We start from the raw sequence: 15,522 nt of genomic DNA, 5'->3' as shown, positions 1-15,522 counted from the left end.
TTTATTAATCCCAAAGGGAAATTAAATAATGAAGCATACATGCCAGGGTATTGCTTATTAAAAAACTTGCTAGTAATACTGTTAGGGTGAAAAAGCAGTAAAATTTATAGGACAGAAAGGTACAAGAATACTGCCTCTATAATGGGAAATAAAAATTAGACCCTTATTAGCATATATAATTATAAGCATATACATAATTAAAACAATATAATTTAATGATAATTGTACCAAAAATATTCCATAGTCTCACTATTTTTTTTAACAAAATGTAAACCTAAACTGAAAAAGTTGTGTGTGAAAAACACCCTAGCTGCTTACATAGGAATTGGGAGCAACGTATTTATTTGATGGATTTTAATTTTAGCAAGTGTGACCATCTTTTCAGATACTGGCAATTTGGGATTGCAGCAAACTACCGCAATGGGCCAGTCAAAGTCCAGACCCCATCCTGACTTAAATGCTGTGATAAAACCTTACAAGACCTGTGCAGAAACGCGTGTCTTTGAACATCAATGAACTAAAGTAATGTTTTAAAGAAGAGTAGTCTATCATAGGAGTATTGGAGCCCAGATGCCAGGGATCTATGGATGGAGAGGCTCTGAAGGTCAGTTGGGACGTCAATGGAGCCTGCAGGAGTTTGACTTGAATTCACAGAAGAGCTTGGCATGTCAGCTTTGGGCCTACAGAAACCTGCCTAGCAACTCTGCAAGTCTAAGAAAGCTGAGTTTAAACAATCTTTAGGTGTTATTGGCATGTTTCTTTTTACTTAAATATAGAAATAAAATCTATGTCGTGGAGAGCCTGAGCCAGAGTTGAATCTGGAAAAGAATCGGTGGAGGGAGTTTAAAATTGCAAGGTGACCTTCCAACCTCAAAGACTTTGAGCTCATCACCCAAGATAAATTGTCAAAAATATCAGTGGAAACATGTAAAAACCTGAGAAGCAATCATAAAATTTTTTTTGAATGATGTCACGTAAATAAAGATTTTTCCACTGATTACAGAGAAGAATATAAATCATTTTTAACATGCCTCTTTCCAAAAAAATCTATGTATTTTTTTAAATGTATAACCCTTTTGCATAACCATCTAATTTCTTGGCAGAAATGAACTCCTTAGTTGAAATGAAAATCATTTTAGACATAAATCTGTCTATAATACCTTTAAAAAAAAATCCCATGAAATCACATGTGAACACATGTGATTTCTTTGTAAGGGTAATTTTAGGTAGTACCTGATATTGTCTTTTCTTTCCCTTAAAAAGGAGGGAAAGACATGTGGCATAGGAACCCAGGAGGGGAATCGAAGCGTCAAGGTCCATAGCCTCTGTATACAGGGCGCCTGCTCTAACCACAGTGGCACTCAATGCCTTTATGTAATTATGTAATTTATACCTATAAATATAGGAATTATAGGAACATTTACTAGGTTTATCTTTTGTCGAAAGAGCATCATTTGGAAGGGTTAATGTGTTGTAAAGCAAACACATCGAGGTGCAAACAGTTCAGACAATATAAGGAGAAGTATTTAGGAGTGTAATATTATCTCTGGACTCCATAAACAAATTTGACACTGTAGATTTTAATATGTATCACTTGTATTAAAAATGCTTTTGTCAACTTGTCTTGAGCAACAAACAGTGGTACAAATTAAGTTCTAGAAAGTTGTTTAACAAGAAAAGTTGAATATTAATGCGAATGAGTTGGTTTTTCACACTCCTTTTTTCAGCTTACATCATGTTAACAAACATTGTACATCATGTTATAATGTTATTCCCTCATCAGAAACATACCTGGAGTGTTGCTTTGATTCTTTCCTGCAGGTCTGAGAAATCCTTTAATCTCCGGGGCAACCATTCAGCTGTGCAAAACGCCTGGGTGAACCTAGCACTGCCTTAGAGGATGAAAATCTTCCTCAGAGTTTGGAAACTTCCACTTCACAGAGCAACCCTACCTTCATACTCCCACACTCAGCTCCTTCAGACTAGCCAGCAGCAATTAGCAAACACCCTGGTGGAACTGCGCATCTGCTGAGCTCATTATACAATCTACTTCTCAGTAAAATGCTAGTAAAAACATTGCTAGAGGGTTAATAGAGGAGCCATGTTGTGATGACTTCCTGAAGGCGGAGTTTCAGAAATAGACAGAGGCCCAATTTCAAGGCATTAAATTGCAAAGTAAATTTTTTTAAGTTATGTTTGATGTATTTTAATAACTGAAGTTAACAGTTACTTGATTGTGCCACAAAATGGCACTATGTGCCTGGAAAACACATAATACTTCCCCTTTAAGTGATATGTTGGGCGTAATGTTGTCATTGTAGAAATTGGAGGAGACTCTGCTTCAGTCGGACAGCAGCTCAGGAGACAGAAGTCTGACACTTCAAGGGGATGTGGAAGAATCTGGAGCCACTCTTATCCCTATCTCCTCTCGCATTTGTCAGATCATCGCCCGCAACCTTGCTGAACAGCCTGCTGGTAGGAAAGCAAGCTTCACTTGTCATTCCCAGACAAAAGCACTGATTATGTGTTGCATTAGTTCTGCCTCGCACACTGCTGTATCAGGTACCGTCACATGCAAAGCCTGACACCTCTATACGCTTGGATCTGTTTCTCCAACCCAGGTGAGAACGTTGAGGTTAGCAAGCTGGAGGAGAGCGGTGCCCTGAGGGAGCATTCTTCTCCCGGCCAAATGGACGACGACCAGCCACTAGTCAAACAAACCAGTCTCACAGAGAGGGTAGGAGCAACATAGGGGAGCAAGGATTTTTTAGGCCAAGGTTAAATTGTGGAATGTTATTTGCATTTTTAGTGTTCGGTGTACACATGCTGTTTTGGCTTAGTGTTTCTCCCTATATAGATAAATGCTTAGAGCTGCTTTAAAACATATTAATGGTTTACACATTACTCATTTGAAATTAGAAGTTCTTCTTCCACTCTCGTTGCAAATGAATGCATTTGGAAATATGATCACAGTAAACATCACTGCAGCACATCTCTCTCTAACAGGGAAAGTCTTTTAGGCATGAATAAGCAAATAGAAGATTAAAGCTAGTTTGTACTTCTGAGAAATCAAAGAAGGGATTAACTCAGAACAAACTCATGTTTTAATTAATGCACTTATGAAAATTAACATATTTTAAGTGTTTATGTGAGTGGTTGAATGTGGTAGAGGTACAATCTGCGCATCTATGTTGAGAATATGTCAGGATACATGTGTTTGTAAGTTCAAGTAAGAGAAACTAACGGGTTATGAAGGGTCTCCTTGTGGTCTGCTCAGGTAGACTCCGACCCCCCTTTGCTCCTGATATTCAGCGTCTACCTTCACTGCCTCCCATAGCTGCTGCTCCATGTAGCGGCAGCTGTTTAGGAAGAAAATTATGAAGGTCACTGGCCTTTTCCCCTGAGACCATTGAAGAAAAAGATCGTTTTTCACTGGGTATAAAGCACCTATTTTGTGACAACACTACCCTCATTCTGCTACTGCAGTTAACAGATCTAAATGCATTCATCTATATTGTTGGTATTTTTAGATGGCTTTTAACAATACTACATATAAATAAAACACCCAAGTGTTTCTTATGTTTGTAGATGACGCTAAACCTTGAATCTGATTTAGTAGTTTTTAAAAAGCCCAGAGATGTGTAGTAATGTCTGCCCACTGTGTTTATGGCTGGTTTCCAGATATGTTTCCATGCTGGTAGGAATTTCTAATAAGTAGAGCCATAAACAAATAACATAAAAATTGCTGAGTCTTAGAAAACTTAAGGTTGATTGATCAATCCACAGTGAGTGGATTGATGTTTTTAACTCTGAAAAAGTCCAGGTTAGTTGTTGCCAGTCTTTTATCTGACCTTAGTTAAACAGTAGTCTTTTCAATCATCATAATCTTACACAGTGTCTTGCAAAAGTATGTATACTCCTAATTTGTTTCACACTTTGTAATGTTACAACCACAAACTTGAATGTATTTTAATAGTTTTATGTGACAGGGCAAACTACGTGGGTCATAACTTCAAAATGGTATATAGTTTTCACATTTTCTCACAAGTCATCTGAAAATGTGCTGTATGAAGTCCCTGAGTCGCCTTGTGTGTAATCACCTTTTGCTGCTATCACAGATGTAGGAGTTTTTGGGTTTGCCTCTTAACAGCTTTGTACATCCATGTACTGACTTGTCCACAAAATAGTTCAAGTTTAGTCAGACCGGATGGAGAGCATCTGTAAAAATTTATTTTCAAGTCTTGCTACGTATTCGTCATTGAATTTTCCCTATTTCAAGATGAAATCACTTCCATGTTTCACCGTGTGAACGGTGTGTTCAGAGTGATGCACAGTATTAGTTTCTCTCCACATATTGCATTTTAGGTCATCTCACCAGAGCAAGGTTTGTTACATGTTTGTTGTTTCCCATCAAAGCCCTAGAAACAGGTTATCTTATGACTTTTCTTTTGCTTTACTGTTGCCACCCTGTGAAGTCGCATAAAATTCCAATTTTAGGAAAAGTTTATGACAATGTTAGCGAGGAACTGTAAAAGTGGTATGGAGTTCCACATTTAGCTCATCACAAAAAAGCTAAAGAATACGGAATTTTCACAAAATGTTTAAATGTCTTTGTTAGAAACATGGCTCTCTAGAAATTGAGGTTTGGTATTTGCCAGTCGACAACTATTTGCTATAAAAATAGTGACCATTTGGAAACATACATCATACCAAATCCACTAGCTTTCCCCCAGTCTTTGAGCTGTCAGAGAACTATTACCTCGATACCGCTAAGCTCAAACCTGAACTCTGAAAGCATTCCTACGTGCCTGGTAAGTCACTCTTCGTGATCTCTGGTGACCCCAGAAAATTGCTGCTGAGCCAGGATAAACCTTGACCTAATTTGTGTTTTGCATAGCCTGATGTTTCTGTATCCTGTGTGTTTCTTTTGCAGATATGCCAGTGTGCGTTTTCTCATACGAAGCAGCCTACTGCCTGCAAAACACTGCAATATTACAGTCAGGTGGATAAAGATGAATGTAGATTAATTATCTCTGACACCAATTGCCATTTGCCTAGTGCTCTCTAGAATCTTTTTACCCCATTCTTTCTTCAGAAGAATCCTGCCAAACAGGAGTAGATAAAGTCGGGTTTTAGAAATGTTCTCTGTCTTCTTTTGTCTTGCCACCCCCGTCTGTTTCCAGCCTGTTTTTCTTATCAATCCAGTTAATTTAGGCTGCAGTTCAAATGGAACAGGTCCAAAACATCTGTTGATGTGAATAGTAAAAATAAGTTACCTTCTCCTCTGAGAGTAGGCTTAAAAGCTTTACTTTGTTATGAAAAGCAGTTCGGTAGAACATATAGCCTTTTACATTAGGCTTCTCAAGTTATCCGACTTTAAAGTCAAGCATTTAGCATACTTTCTAGTTATTTAAACATGTCTAAAACATATGGAACCTTGAGTGGATGGCCTGCCTGTGTGGGTTCTCTGCAGTATTGTCTTAGACTGGGTCCATTCGTGTTAAATGCCGCAGGACTCACTGGCCACGTGCTCATGAGTGTGCGGCACGTATTATTAGTTCACCACATTTACATTGATTATTTGTACCGCTTGCACATCATTACCGCAGCTGTTACCATGCATGACCAAAAAGTTCACTGTATTTTGATACGCTCATAACAGTTGCCCCCCCTTCCCCCTTCCACTCTCTCTGTTTGTTATCCCACATTGTGTAATTATAGTCAGTGATGATACATAAACAGCTTTCACAATCAGCTGGGGTTCCTTTGCAGAGTCAGCACCCAGGGGACAATATGGGGGAAGAAAGAAGGGGCTTATGTTGTTCAAGTAGGATAGTAAGTTCTTCGGGCTGCTTGGGGGCGATGAACATCCGCTCCAGCTGTGTTTAGGAATCTGACAGATAGTGCACTCCATTAATTCCCTTTATTAAGCCTCTGGGCTCAGGCCAAGCCAGAGAAAACGATTGCAGCTGTAACCCTTCGCATGCCGACTGCAAGCCTCGGCCAGATGTCACCCTTGGAGAGTCTGACAGAAAGAAAGGGAACCGATGTTGTTGATGGCTTTCTGAGTGTCCCTGGAAACAGCAATACAAAAAAAAAACATGGATTTGTTTTTTTGGAGAGGACAGGGGGGGGATTAGAAAAGCTTCACAGATCTGCTCTTTTTATAAACCCAGCTCAGTGTTTAGATAAACTGGACCGTTATCAGATCTGTACGAGAATATTGTAATCACAACTTGTTAACTCGATGGATTGAATTTTTTATATATTTTTTTTTGATCTTCCACATGGGCAAGGCAGAACATTTTGGCTGAAACACCAAAGCTTTCACAAGGGCCTTTAAAATGATTCTCTTGTTGCTTGTTGGCAGTTGAATCAAAGCAGGATTAGCCCTTGATGTTGTTTGAAATATTTATCAAAAGAGACAATACAAGGAGTGGCACAAATCATGAATATCAAGAAATATAAAAACCTAACGCAAACCACATTTTAACAGCCTTAAGAATCTTGTGCTCAAGAAAAGGACGCATGAGAATGAAAAAAGTAAAAGGAACCCTAGCTAACATATGGCGGCATAAAACATGCCATGACATAAGGGGCTGTTTTTGTATGAATTGTGTTTTGAACATTATTACAGAATGGCACTTAGTGACCTCATGGGATTGGGCTCAGCTCACTTAAGGGAGCCATCGAGGCTGTTCAAAACTAATTGTACTCTGAAGCGGATCATAAATAGCTTAGGGCTCAGCAAGCACACTTCTGGGCCCCCGCTAAGTCCTGTAAGCCCCCCTGCGTCAGGGCAGATGGAATGCTGAGATTATTGGTTTCTCTATTTTGCCTTTACAGTCGTCACTTGACGGGTGTGTTGTGAGAAACAGTGAGGTCACGCTCATCGGGTGATGTGGGGGGATTCGGTTTAGTGATGCAAGACAACCAAGTGAAACGATGGTGTCCACGGAGGACTGTTAGTGCGCCCCCCCTTGGGAGCTTCCTGCACAGAGCATGGCTAATCTGCAGCAGCCCCGGCCTCATGCTTTACTGCCGAAGGGGGAAAGAAACCATAAAAAAGCGTCATCTCTGTGGTGTGTGGAATTGGGGCGAGGCTCTGGCAAGACGCTCACATGCTGGTGCTGCCGTGCATGAAAAAGGACAAACAACCCTCCACACCGAGTTAGGGCGGAGACCTTTATGAGTTGCCGAGGATACCTGGTCACCGAGTGCACAAAACGTTCTTTATGCTATTGATTTGAGAAATTCTCCTGACAATTTGCACTGCATGACCCACCCAGTGTGGAACTGAGTGATGCATCCAGACATTCTGTTTTCACTACTTTAATTTCTGGAGCCATGCAAAATACAAAGAATACTTAAACCTGTGTTAAGCTGAAAGTTACTGTTCCAGTTTAATCCTCGTAACCAGAGGCGTGCACAGACATTTTGGGGGGCAGGTGCTCAAATGGAAAAAAAGGGGCACCTTGTGCAACACTTGGAACAGTCGGCTAAGTTAGTAATGTGAGATTTACAGAGTACAACAATGCTACAGCACAGAATACAGCCATAAGAGGATTCATCTATACTTCTGCATGTAGCCAGTGTGGTATTTGACAGAAATTATTGTAAGAGAGCTAAGATGAATGAGATAAAAAAATCGAAAAATTATGTCGGGCATAATTACAAATATGTAAGGCACTGATAATAAAGCTTTTAAATCCAGAAATGCTACTTTTGGCCACATAATATACACTATAAAATGAAAAAGATTTCAAAAGAGCACTTTTTTGTTCAGAGCAAAAAGGGCAGGTGCTCAAGCATTTCCTAGTGTCGATCTGTTGTTGATGATACTAGACCCAATTCTCAAATATTGTTTAAAGCTGGAGGATGTAAAATGTTTTTTTTACATATTTGTTCAAGCTGTCTCTCTGCCATGACATTATGGCACAAATAGTCTGTGAGAAAAAAAAATCGAGCTTCTCTGTCTTCTCCTAGTGCTACCTAGAAACAACCAATCAGAGCCAGGAGGCGGGTTTTGTGGTCTCAATCTTGTGTGGCGCTTATCATCCAAGCTCTACCCTCCCGCCTTGCTCTCTCCTACGCTGCAGCTAGTCCAGCCTGTTGTAAATTCTAAGACTAGTTAGCATGGCCACCGATGATGGCAGATAAAAGGTTTTCTTATAACAGTAAATTGTTTCTCCATCTTTAGCACATTGAGCACGGCGTACATGAGGTTGATTGACAGCGCTAAAACCCTCCTCCTGGCTCTGATTGGTTGTATTTGACCAGGAGTGGTGCTTTTCTTTAGACAGCAATAGCAGCTCAGGGAGGAGGTAGGGGAGATCGATCTTTTCACAATTTCTCCCTCATAACATACTGTCATGACATGGTGACAATTTTAGTAGATTTTAAATGATGTGGTTTTAGTTGCCTGTACAAGATTCTCACTGTATAATCTACAATGGAAATATCACATTCTTATGGTATTGAACTGTTTCATCACATTTCAACAAATATTTCAACCAAAAATATTCTAAAATGATCCAAATGACTTATTTAAAAGCAAAAAGCAAAATTAATGTTTATTCATTCTCTTGCTAATAGAATATACCGGTAAGACCAGAATTATTCACACCCCTGGCTGGTTTAGGTTTATAGTGATGCTTTAAAGCATTTTTTTTTGACTTATGCAATATTAATGTTTTGGAGCGACAATTACAAAAATGCTTCTATTCCTAGTGTCTACCCAGCAGTCAGATACTTCATAGAAATAATTCTTGCTAAATAAAATTAAAAAAAATTTTTTTTACCTTTGCAAGATGTTTTTTAGTTTCCAGACCATGACCTTTCATGGTTTTTCTCAATCAAAAATGACTCATTCTAATAATTAAGCCTCTCCTGTGTCTTGACCCAGTAACCGTTGCTTTGTAATCCTAGATCTTCAGTCAGTCCTTATTGATGTTCTGTGGTTATCTTGTCATGCCCCTCCCACCCTCTGTTTCTCTGTTGTAAGTTCTCATTTGATTTTTTTGATTTTTTTATTAAGTCATCTCAACACCATTTTTCCCTGCCTGCTTGAGTCATCAGCAACAACAAAACAACCCATCTCGTTAAAAATGACTTTAAACTGCAGGACTGGTGCGCCATAAGTTTTTTAAACTTTTATATCCCTTCATGGTGGTAACAAGCAAAGCCTAATTTTATGTATTTATCGTACTTTTGTTAATAGGGTACTACATTGTTGGATTATTCCAAGATTGTTTTTGAGTCTTGTTGGAACTAACTGGTTGCTTTCACGATGTTTTTATTCTCTTTCGTATTGGGCAATCTTTTTTTTTTATGTTGTTCCAACACCTCAAATGCATGAAGTCAGAAGGTAATTCTTGAATTAAATATCCTAACCATTCAAGGTACATACATGTATATAAGGTGTGGGCTTGTCAGCAAGTCAGTGTTATTGCTACATCTTTTCTAAAACATGCACGATCAGTGACTCTTTACACAACTGTTGTTTCCAGGAGTCCCTTTTTCAACCGCAGCTGTCGAACTTCTGTGTATTTCAAACACCGCCCATGTTATTCCTCCCTACCCGTTCCCCGTGGCTGTCACCTCAACAACGGGCAGTAAACACTGCTCTTATGCTCTCTGGGTCCTCATAGAAAAACAGCTCATCCTCGGGCCAAGTGCGTGATAGCACCTAATGTAATTTGTAGCATAAATGTCTGAAAAAGGGCATTTGAAAATGTGCGAATAATGCTGGCAACGTCATTGAGTCCAGTGTCGAACAGTGAGACCATTGTCTTGGCTCTCTTGGAGCCTACTGGAGAGATTAAGCATCCCGAGAAGAGACGAGGTACAGAAGACAGTAGAGAAGGGGGTGTAGGGGGTCTCGGGACTGATTTGAAAGGTTTAGATGGTTGTTTGGAGTGTTTTGAAGGGGAGGGGTCTCCCTCTTGTTCAATCTCTTCCTCTCTTTGTACATGAGGAGTCAGCAAGGGCAGTTGGAGGCACACAGTGTGTTGTAGTGCTCTGGGGCCATGTGGTTTCTATTAGTGAGGACAGGGTGTCTGGCACCAACACAGAGAGTGGGTGGTGCAGAGGGAGCTGAGGGCGTATTAGTTTGAGGGGTTACAAGACATCGGGATTTTAAGATACATAAGAGATTCTGAGATACTACTGTGAAAAGTAGAAGGATATTTCAATGATTTTAAATGCATTGATTGAAAAAAATATCACATATCGACACCAACATACAATCATATATTTATCTGTGTTCACTGACTGAAATTACTTGATAAATAGTGTATGGTTTGGTGTGCTTTGCGTTTGCCTGAAGTTAGTATTGTTGTTGCTTTCATCTGTGAGGTAAACATTTTATTTTGCTTAAGTAGTTTAACCATTTCTGTTTCTAACTAGAGCCTGTTTTAAATGGGATTTTAAATCAGGTTTTTAAATTGGTAAATGAATGTTTAGTAATATAGATTATGAAGTGAGTGCTGAGTAAAAGTGTTTGCTCTTTTAAAGATTTGTGCTTTTTTCTTTTACATCTTCATGACACTTCCATCAACTGTCCTAATAAAAAAGTGCAATATTTTAGTGCATCGAAAGAAATGATCAGACAATTTTAAGTCCAAAAAATACAAAAAAACAGTTTTCAAATGTTTATTAGGAGAAAGAGGTATCAATCAATAATTTTTTATGTAGTACATTTCAGCAACAAAGAAGTTCAAAGTATTCTGCAAAACACAAAAATAAAAAGTCATAAAACATCATACAGTCATCAATTGAGAAACCAGTAACAAACATTACATTTTGTCAAGTGCCATCATCAAAATCATCAATACATATCAAATATGTTACTCAGTGTTTCAGTTATTATGGGCGGAAACCAACTCTAAACTGGTGGGGGTTTTAGTCTTGAGTTCAGTGTTTTGACAGTTTTGCAATTTTCTGGGAGTTTGTTCCAGATCTGTGGTGCATAGAAGCTAAATGCTTTTTCACTATGTTTGGTTCTGATATCAAAACCAAATTACAGTTAAACTCATAATCCATCATACCAGACACTATTTTTACTCTGCCTATAATTTTGTTTCTAATATGGAAAAGAGAGCGAAATTTTAAAGTATAGAAAAACAATGTGAAAAATATCAAGTTAGAAAAGACTTTTATAATTTACCTCTTTTTAAGAACTTTTTAAGTGGTGTCAAAAACTTCCCAAATAATCAAGTAAAAATCTTCAGGGGCATTGTAGCAGTCAAACTCTTCTTGCATTTACTGGCCATCTTTTGACATGTTTTCAGTTGTATTCTGACTATTTCTCTTGGGGAATAAACTCCAAGTACGCAAGACATATGATGACTGCGCCGCTTCAAAATGTTTGATTCAGAAGAAACATGCTGGTTAAAAATTTTAAAAATCCTTTAAGCTTAGACTTTCAAGGCACATGAATAATTTATGTTTGACTGTAATGCTGTTTGAATATTATCTGCACACTTCTTAAGCCATTAATTAACTGTGATAAGTCACATTTTTTCTTACTTCCATTTCACTGGCTGCACCACAGGCTTACTAGTCAATGAGTAAAACAAAAAATCCTATAATTAGATACTAATTTGAAACTATTTTTGGTAAGTCAAGTTTATTTGTATACCACATTTCATTAACAAGGCAGTTCAAATTGCTTTACATGAAAAAACATAACACAATAACCACTTATGAAAACAATAAACATTGCATTTTGTAAAATACCATCATCAAAATCAAGAATATTCATGGTCAAATATACACCGCCTGGCCAAAAAAAAAGTCGCCACCTGGATTTAACTAAGCAAATAGGTACAAGCCTCCTATTGGATAAGTACTGCATAGGCGATTATCTTTCAGCTGGCAACAAGTTATTTAACCCCAGCTGATGCAATGAGTAACTCCTCATTTCTTAAACAACCATGGCAAAAGACACATCCTGTGGTCGTGGAAAAGACGTTAGTCTGTTTAAGAAGGGTCAAATCATTGGCATGCATCAAGCAGAGAAAACATCTAAGGAGATTGCAGAAACTACTAGAATTGGGTTAAGAACTGTCCAACGCATCATTAAAAACTGGAAGGATGGTGGGGAACCATCGTCTTCCAGGAAGAAATGTGGTCGGAAAAAAATCCTGAATGATCGTGATCGGCGATTACTTAAACGTTTGGTCAAATCAAATCGAAGAAAAACAACAGCAGAACTCAGGAGTATGTTTAATTGTGAACCCAAAAGCATTTCCACACGCACAATGCGAAGGGAACTCAAGGGGTTGGGATTGAACAGCTGTGTAGCCGTAAGAAAACCTCTAATCAGTAAGGCTAACCAGAAAAAAAGGCTTCAGTTTGCTAGGGAGCATAAAGATTGGACTCTGGAGGAATGGAAGAGGGTCATGTGATCTGATGAGTCCAGATTTACCCTGTTCCAGAGTGATGGGCGCATCAGGGTAAGAAGAGAGGCAGGTGAAGTGATGCACCCATCATGCCTAGTGCCTACTGTACAAGCCTGTGGGGGCAGTGCTGTGATCTGGGGTTGCTGCAGTTGGTCAGGTCTAGGTTCAGCAACATTGTGTGCCCAAAGAATGAGGTCAGCTGACTACCTGAATATACTGAATGACCAGGTTATTCCATCAATGGATTTTGTCTTCCCAAATGGAACGGGCATATTCCAAGATGACAATGCCAGGATTCATGGGGCTCACATTGTGAAAGAGTGGTTCAGGGAGCATGAGACATCTTTTTCACACATGGATTGGCCACCACAGAGTCCAGACCTTAACCCCATTGAGAATCTTTGGGATGTGCTGGAGAAGGCTTTGTGCAGTGGTCAGACTCTCCCATCATCAATACAAGATCTTGGTGAAAGATTAATGCAACACTGGATGGAAATAAATCTTGTGACACTGCAGAAGCTTATTGAAACAATGCCACAGCGAATGCGGGCTGTAATCAAAGCTAAAGGCGCTCCAACAAAATATTAGAGAGTGTGACCATTTTTTGGTGGCGACTTTTTTTTTGGCCAGGCAGTGTATTTTGTATGTTCCAGTTGTTTTTATTCAAAGAGATCTGTAAACCGTTATTAGTGTTAGTATTAGTTGAGTCCTTAATTATTATTCTGTAATTTATGGAGAACCTGTTGCAAACTTAGTTTTCCACTTAGGACAATAAATGATGACGATTTAAAAAATCTCTCTTTGTTGATTAGGTTTGCACATTTGCTTAGTTTAGTCAGTCCTAGCAGTCTATCTACCAAAGTGAATGTAGATCCGTAATCTGACCAGTAATAAGGTTTCTCCATTAATGTCAGTTAAAAGCAGATCTTTAGCTGTTGCCAAATAGCTAAATGTTACCAGTTTGCCAGTGGTAAAGGTTAGTTTGTTTTTATATTCCTCTGTAGGCTCACCTGGACTCAACTGAGCTTCAGAAGCGTGTTGAGCAAGATCTTAACATTGTTATCCAGAAACAGACTGCTCTGCTACAGGAGGAGCAAAGCCGGTGAGTGACAGACACTTTGTGCTTTACCTAATAAAGAAACTCCTCATGCTTTTGTGTTCAAATGTAGCATGCATTCAGTTATTTAAAACATGCTCAAATGCTTCACATCAGCAGCAGTTGTAACATAGTTACATCTCTATTTGTTAAGCAACTATGTCTGATATTAAATAAACCTCACATAAACTTGTTTTTCCATATCCAAATTGCCTAAAAATATTACTCCTTCTTGAGTTTAGTTGCATGCAATAAAAATGTCTTGGTCAATGTGTTATAAAATATTGAAAACTAACAATGCTTTTCTTTCATATTCACAATTATACACTGCTTTATGTTGCTTCATCCCATTAAATTCAAATAAAACGCAGACTAGTTTCCATTTGTAACACAATGGGAAACACTTCAAAGGGTATGAATAGTTTTGCAAAGCATTGTGCACCTTAAGTCTGTTCTAAATGTAATTCCGAAGCTTTCACACACAACATTGAAACTTAATCCCATCTCCACATTTCACATCCGTGTAAACATTGCATCATCCCATAAAGCCAAATGTGTACTTGGCCGTCTCTCACACTGTTATATATAGGAGTAACCATGTGGCAGAAATTATATCAGCGTGGGCAGAGTGGGAGAGAACTGTGTGAAGATTTTGTAATCTGTCAGATCTGGTTGATATTGAATTGAATGTAACTTGACACAGTGCCACACATGTTGTCTAAAAGCATTGTCGGCCAGAATGGCTAGAACTATAGATTTGTGAGTGACATCCTAGCGGATTGAAGTTTATTCTACTTAGAGAAGCTTCAAGAGAGTGTTTTTTTAAATTTTTTTTATTGCTATATGATATGACATGTTGTTTGCAGGAGTGCCAGCCTAAGCCAAGTCAACTCTCTGCTACGGGAACAACTGGGCCAGGTAGACATTGTCAACAAGGACCTAATGGAGAGCTTAAGGAAGGCCCGCGAAGATGCTCAGTGGTTTCATACTCGCCTGCGCAAAGAGAAAGAGGTGGGGGGAGGGAGCACTTAAATGAAGGGCTTGAACTTAAAAGGCAAAGGGAAAGTTCAAGTTCACCCCTTAGTGCTGAAAAATTGCACAATTAAACTCCTGCCGAGTTCACATGGGGTTGGAATTCCATTCATAGCCAGTTTCTTGAATTTACTCTCGTTCCCTGTTAATTTTTTTTTTTGAGTTGTTGTTTCCTGTGAAAACATTCCAGCTGCTGAGAGGGAGGGAAAAAAAATTGTGCAAACAATCCAGCTTTCCTTGCTGTAAAATGTTCTACATCTGTGGACTGAGGGAAATCCAATTAGTTGTAAACGTGCCAGGGCGAGTCTAGGAGTTCCAGCATTTGCATGTGTTTAGGGATGACAATAAAATGGAAATGTTGCAGTAAGCAAGCCACAACAACTACTGCAGGCTTTTTCTTCACGAGACCCCGGCGTTGTGTCTGCAGACGTACGCCTCCCGGTCGAGTCGTGAGCAGGCTCGCGTCAGGGCGCTGTGGCGCCAGGCCGCCTCCCTGCGGAGCACTTTCACCCAGCTAAAGACTTTCACTGACAGGTGAGTGGGGCGAGGGGGCCAGAAATCCTTCAGCAATTTTTGGGTATGCGAAGAGCCCCCACCTCGTCTGTGTTTCACTCTCACGACTGCAACAGCATCTCTGATCAAAGGATCAAAGCGGAGCAGGTCATCAGGGTGAGCGTTCACCCCACCCCCGCCGCTTATTCTTTCCTCAACTGGTACAGATGGCTCAGTGTCGTTATTCACTGTAAAAATCGTCTATCAGAAGAGAATTTGAACTCTTAAACCCTTGAAAGCCCCTTAGCATTTAACTACTATATTATGTCTTCAGAACAGTGCTTAGCTTTAATAATAGTTGGTCATTATAGTAGCTGTTTCTCATCAGATGATTTACAACAGTTCAAAATTACCTTGAAAAAGAAATGAATTAAATTGACATTCTGGCTCCTAAATTTTTAGCTCATTTGTCCTGGCACTGCAAAAACACTACATTTT

The 15,522-nt window shown here is 39.2% G+C and overlaps 1 protein-coding gene and 1 long non-coding RNA gene across 2 annotated transcripts in view; one reads left to right on the top strand and one right to left on the bottom strand.

Annotated features, from left to right (window-relative positions):
* Window positions 1–5,291: 5,291 nt before the first annotated feature.
* Window positions 5,292–8,914, bottom strand: LOC116726091 (uncharacterized). Its single transcript, XR_004340543.1, has 2 exons — window positions 8,802–8,914; window positions 5,292–6,074 (listed from the first exon to the last, which is right to left on the bottom strand). It is a non-coding gene; the product is annotated as an uncharacterized LOC116726091 (long non-coding RNA).
* Window positions 8,915–14,742: 5,828 nt separating this feature from the next.
* Window positions 14,743–15,522, top strand: part of crocc2 (ciliary rootlet coiled-coil, rootletin family member 2) — a 31,604-nt gene continuing 30,824 nt past the window's right edge. Inside the window, 2 exon segments of the mRNA XM_032572592.1 lie at window positions 14,743–14,936; window positions 14,939–15,066. Coding sequence (XP_032428483.1) covers window positions 14,859–14,936; window positions 14,939–15,066 — 206 coding nt within the window. The 5' untranslated portion in view covers window positions 14,743–14,858.

The sequence above is a fragment of the Xiphophorus hellerii genome, chromosome 9, assembly GCF_003331165.1.
Source record: "Xiphophorus hellerii strain 12219 chromosome 9, Xiphophorus_hellerii-4.1, whole genome shotgun sequence".
NCBI classification, from domain to species: Eukaryota; Metazoa; Chordata; class Actinopteri; order Cyprinodontiformes; family Poeciliidae; genus Xiphophorus; species Xiphophorus hellerii.
The sequence above is the reverse complement of the archived record's forward strand: the minus strand, read 5'-3'. Positions and strand labels throughout refer to the sequence as shown.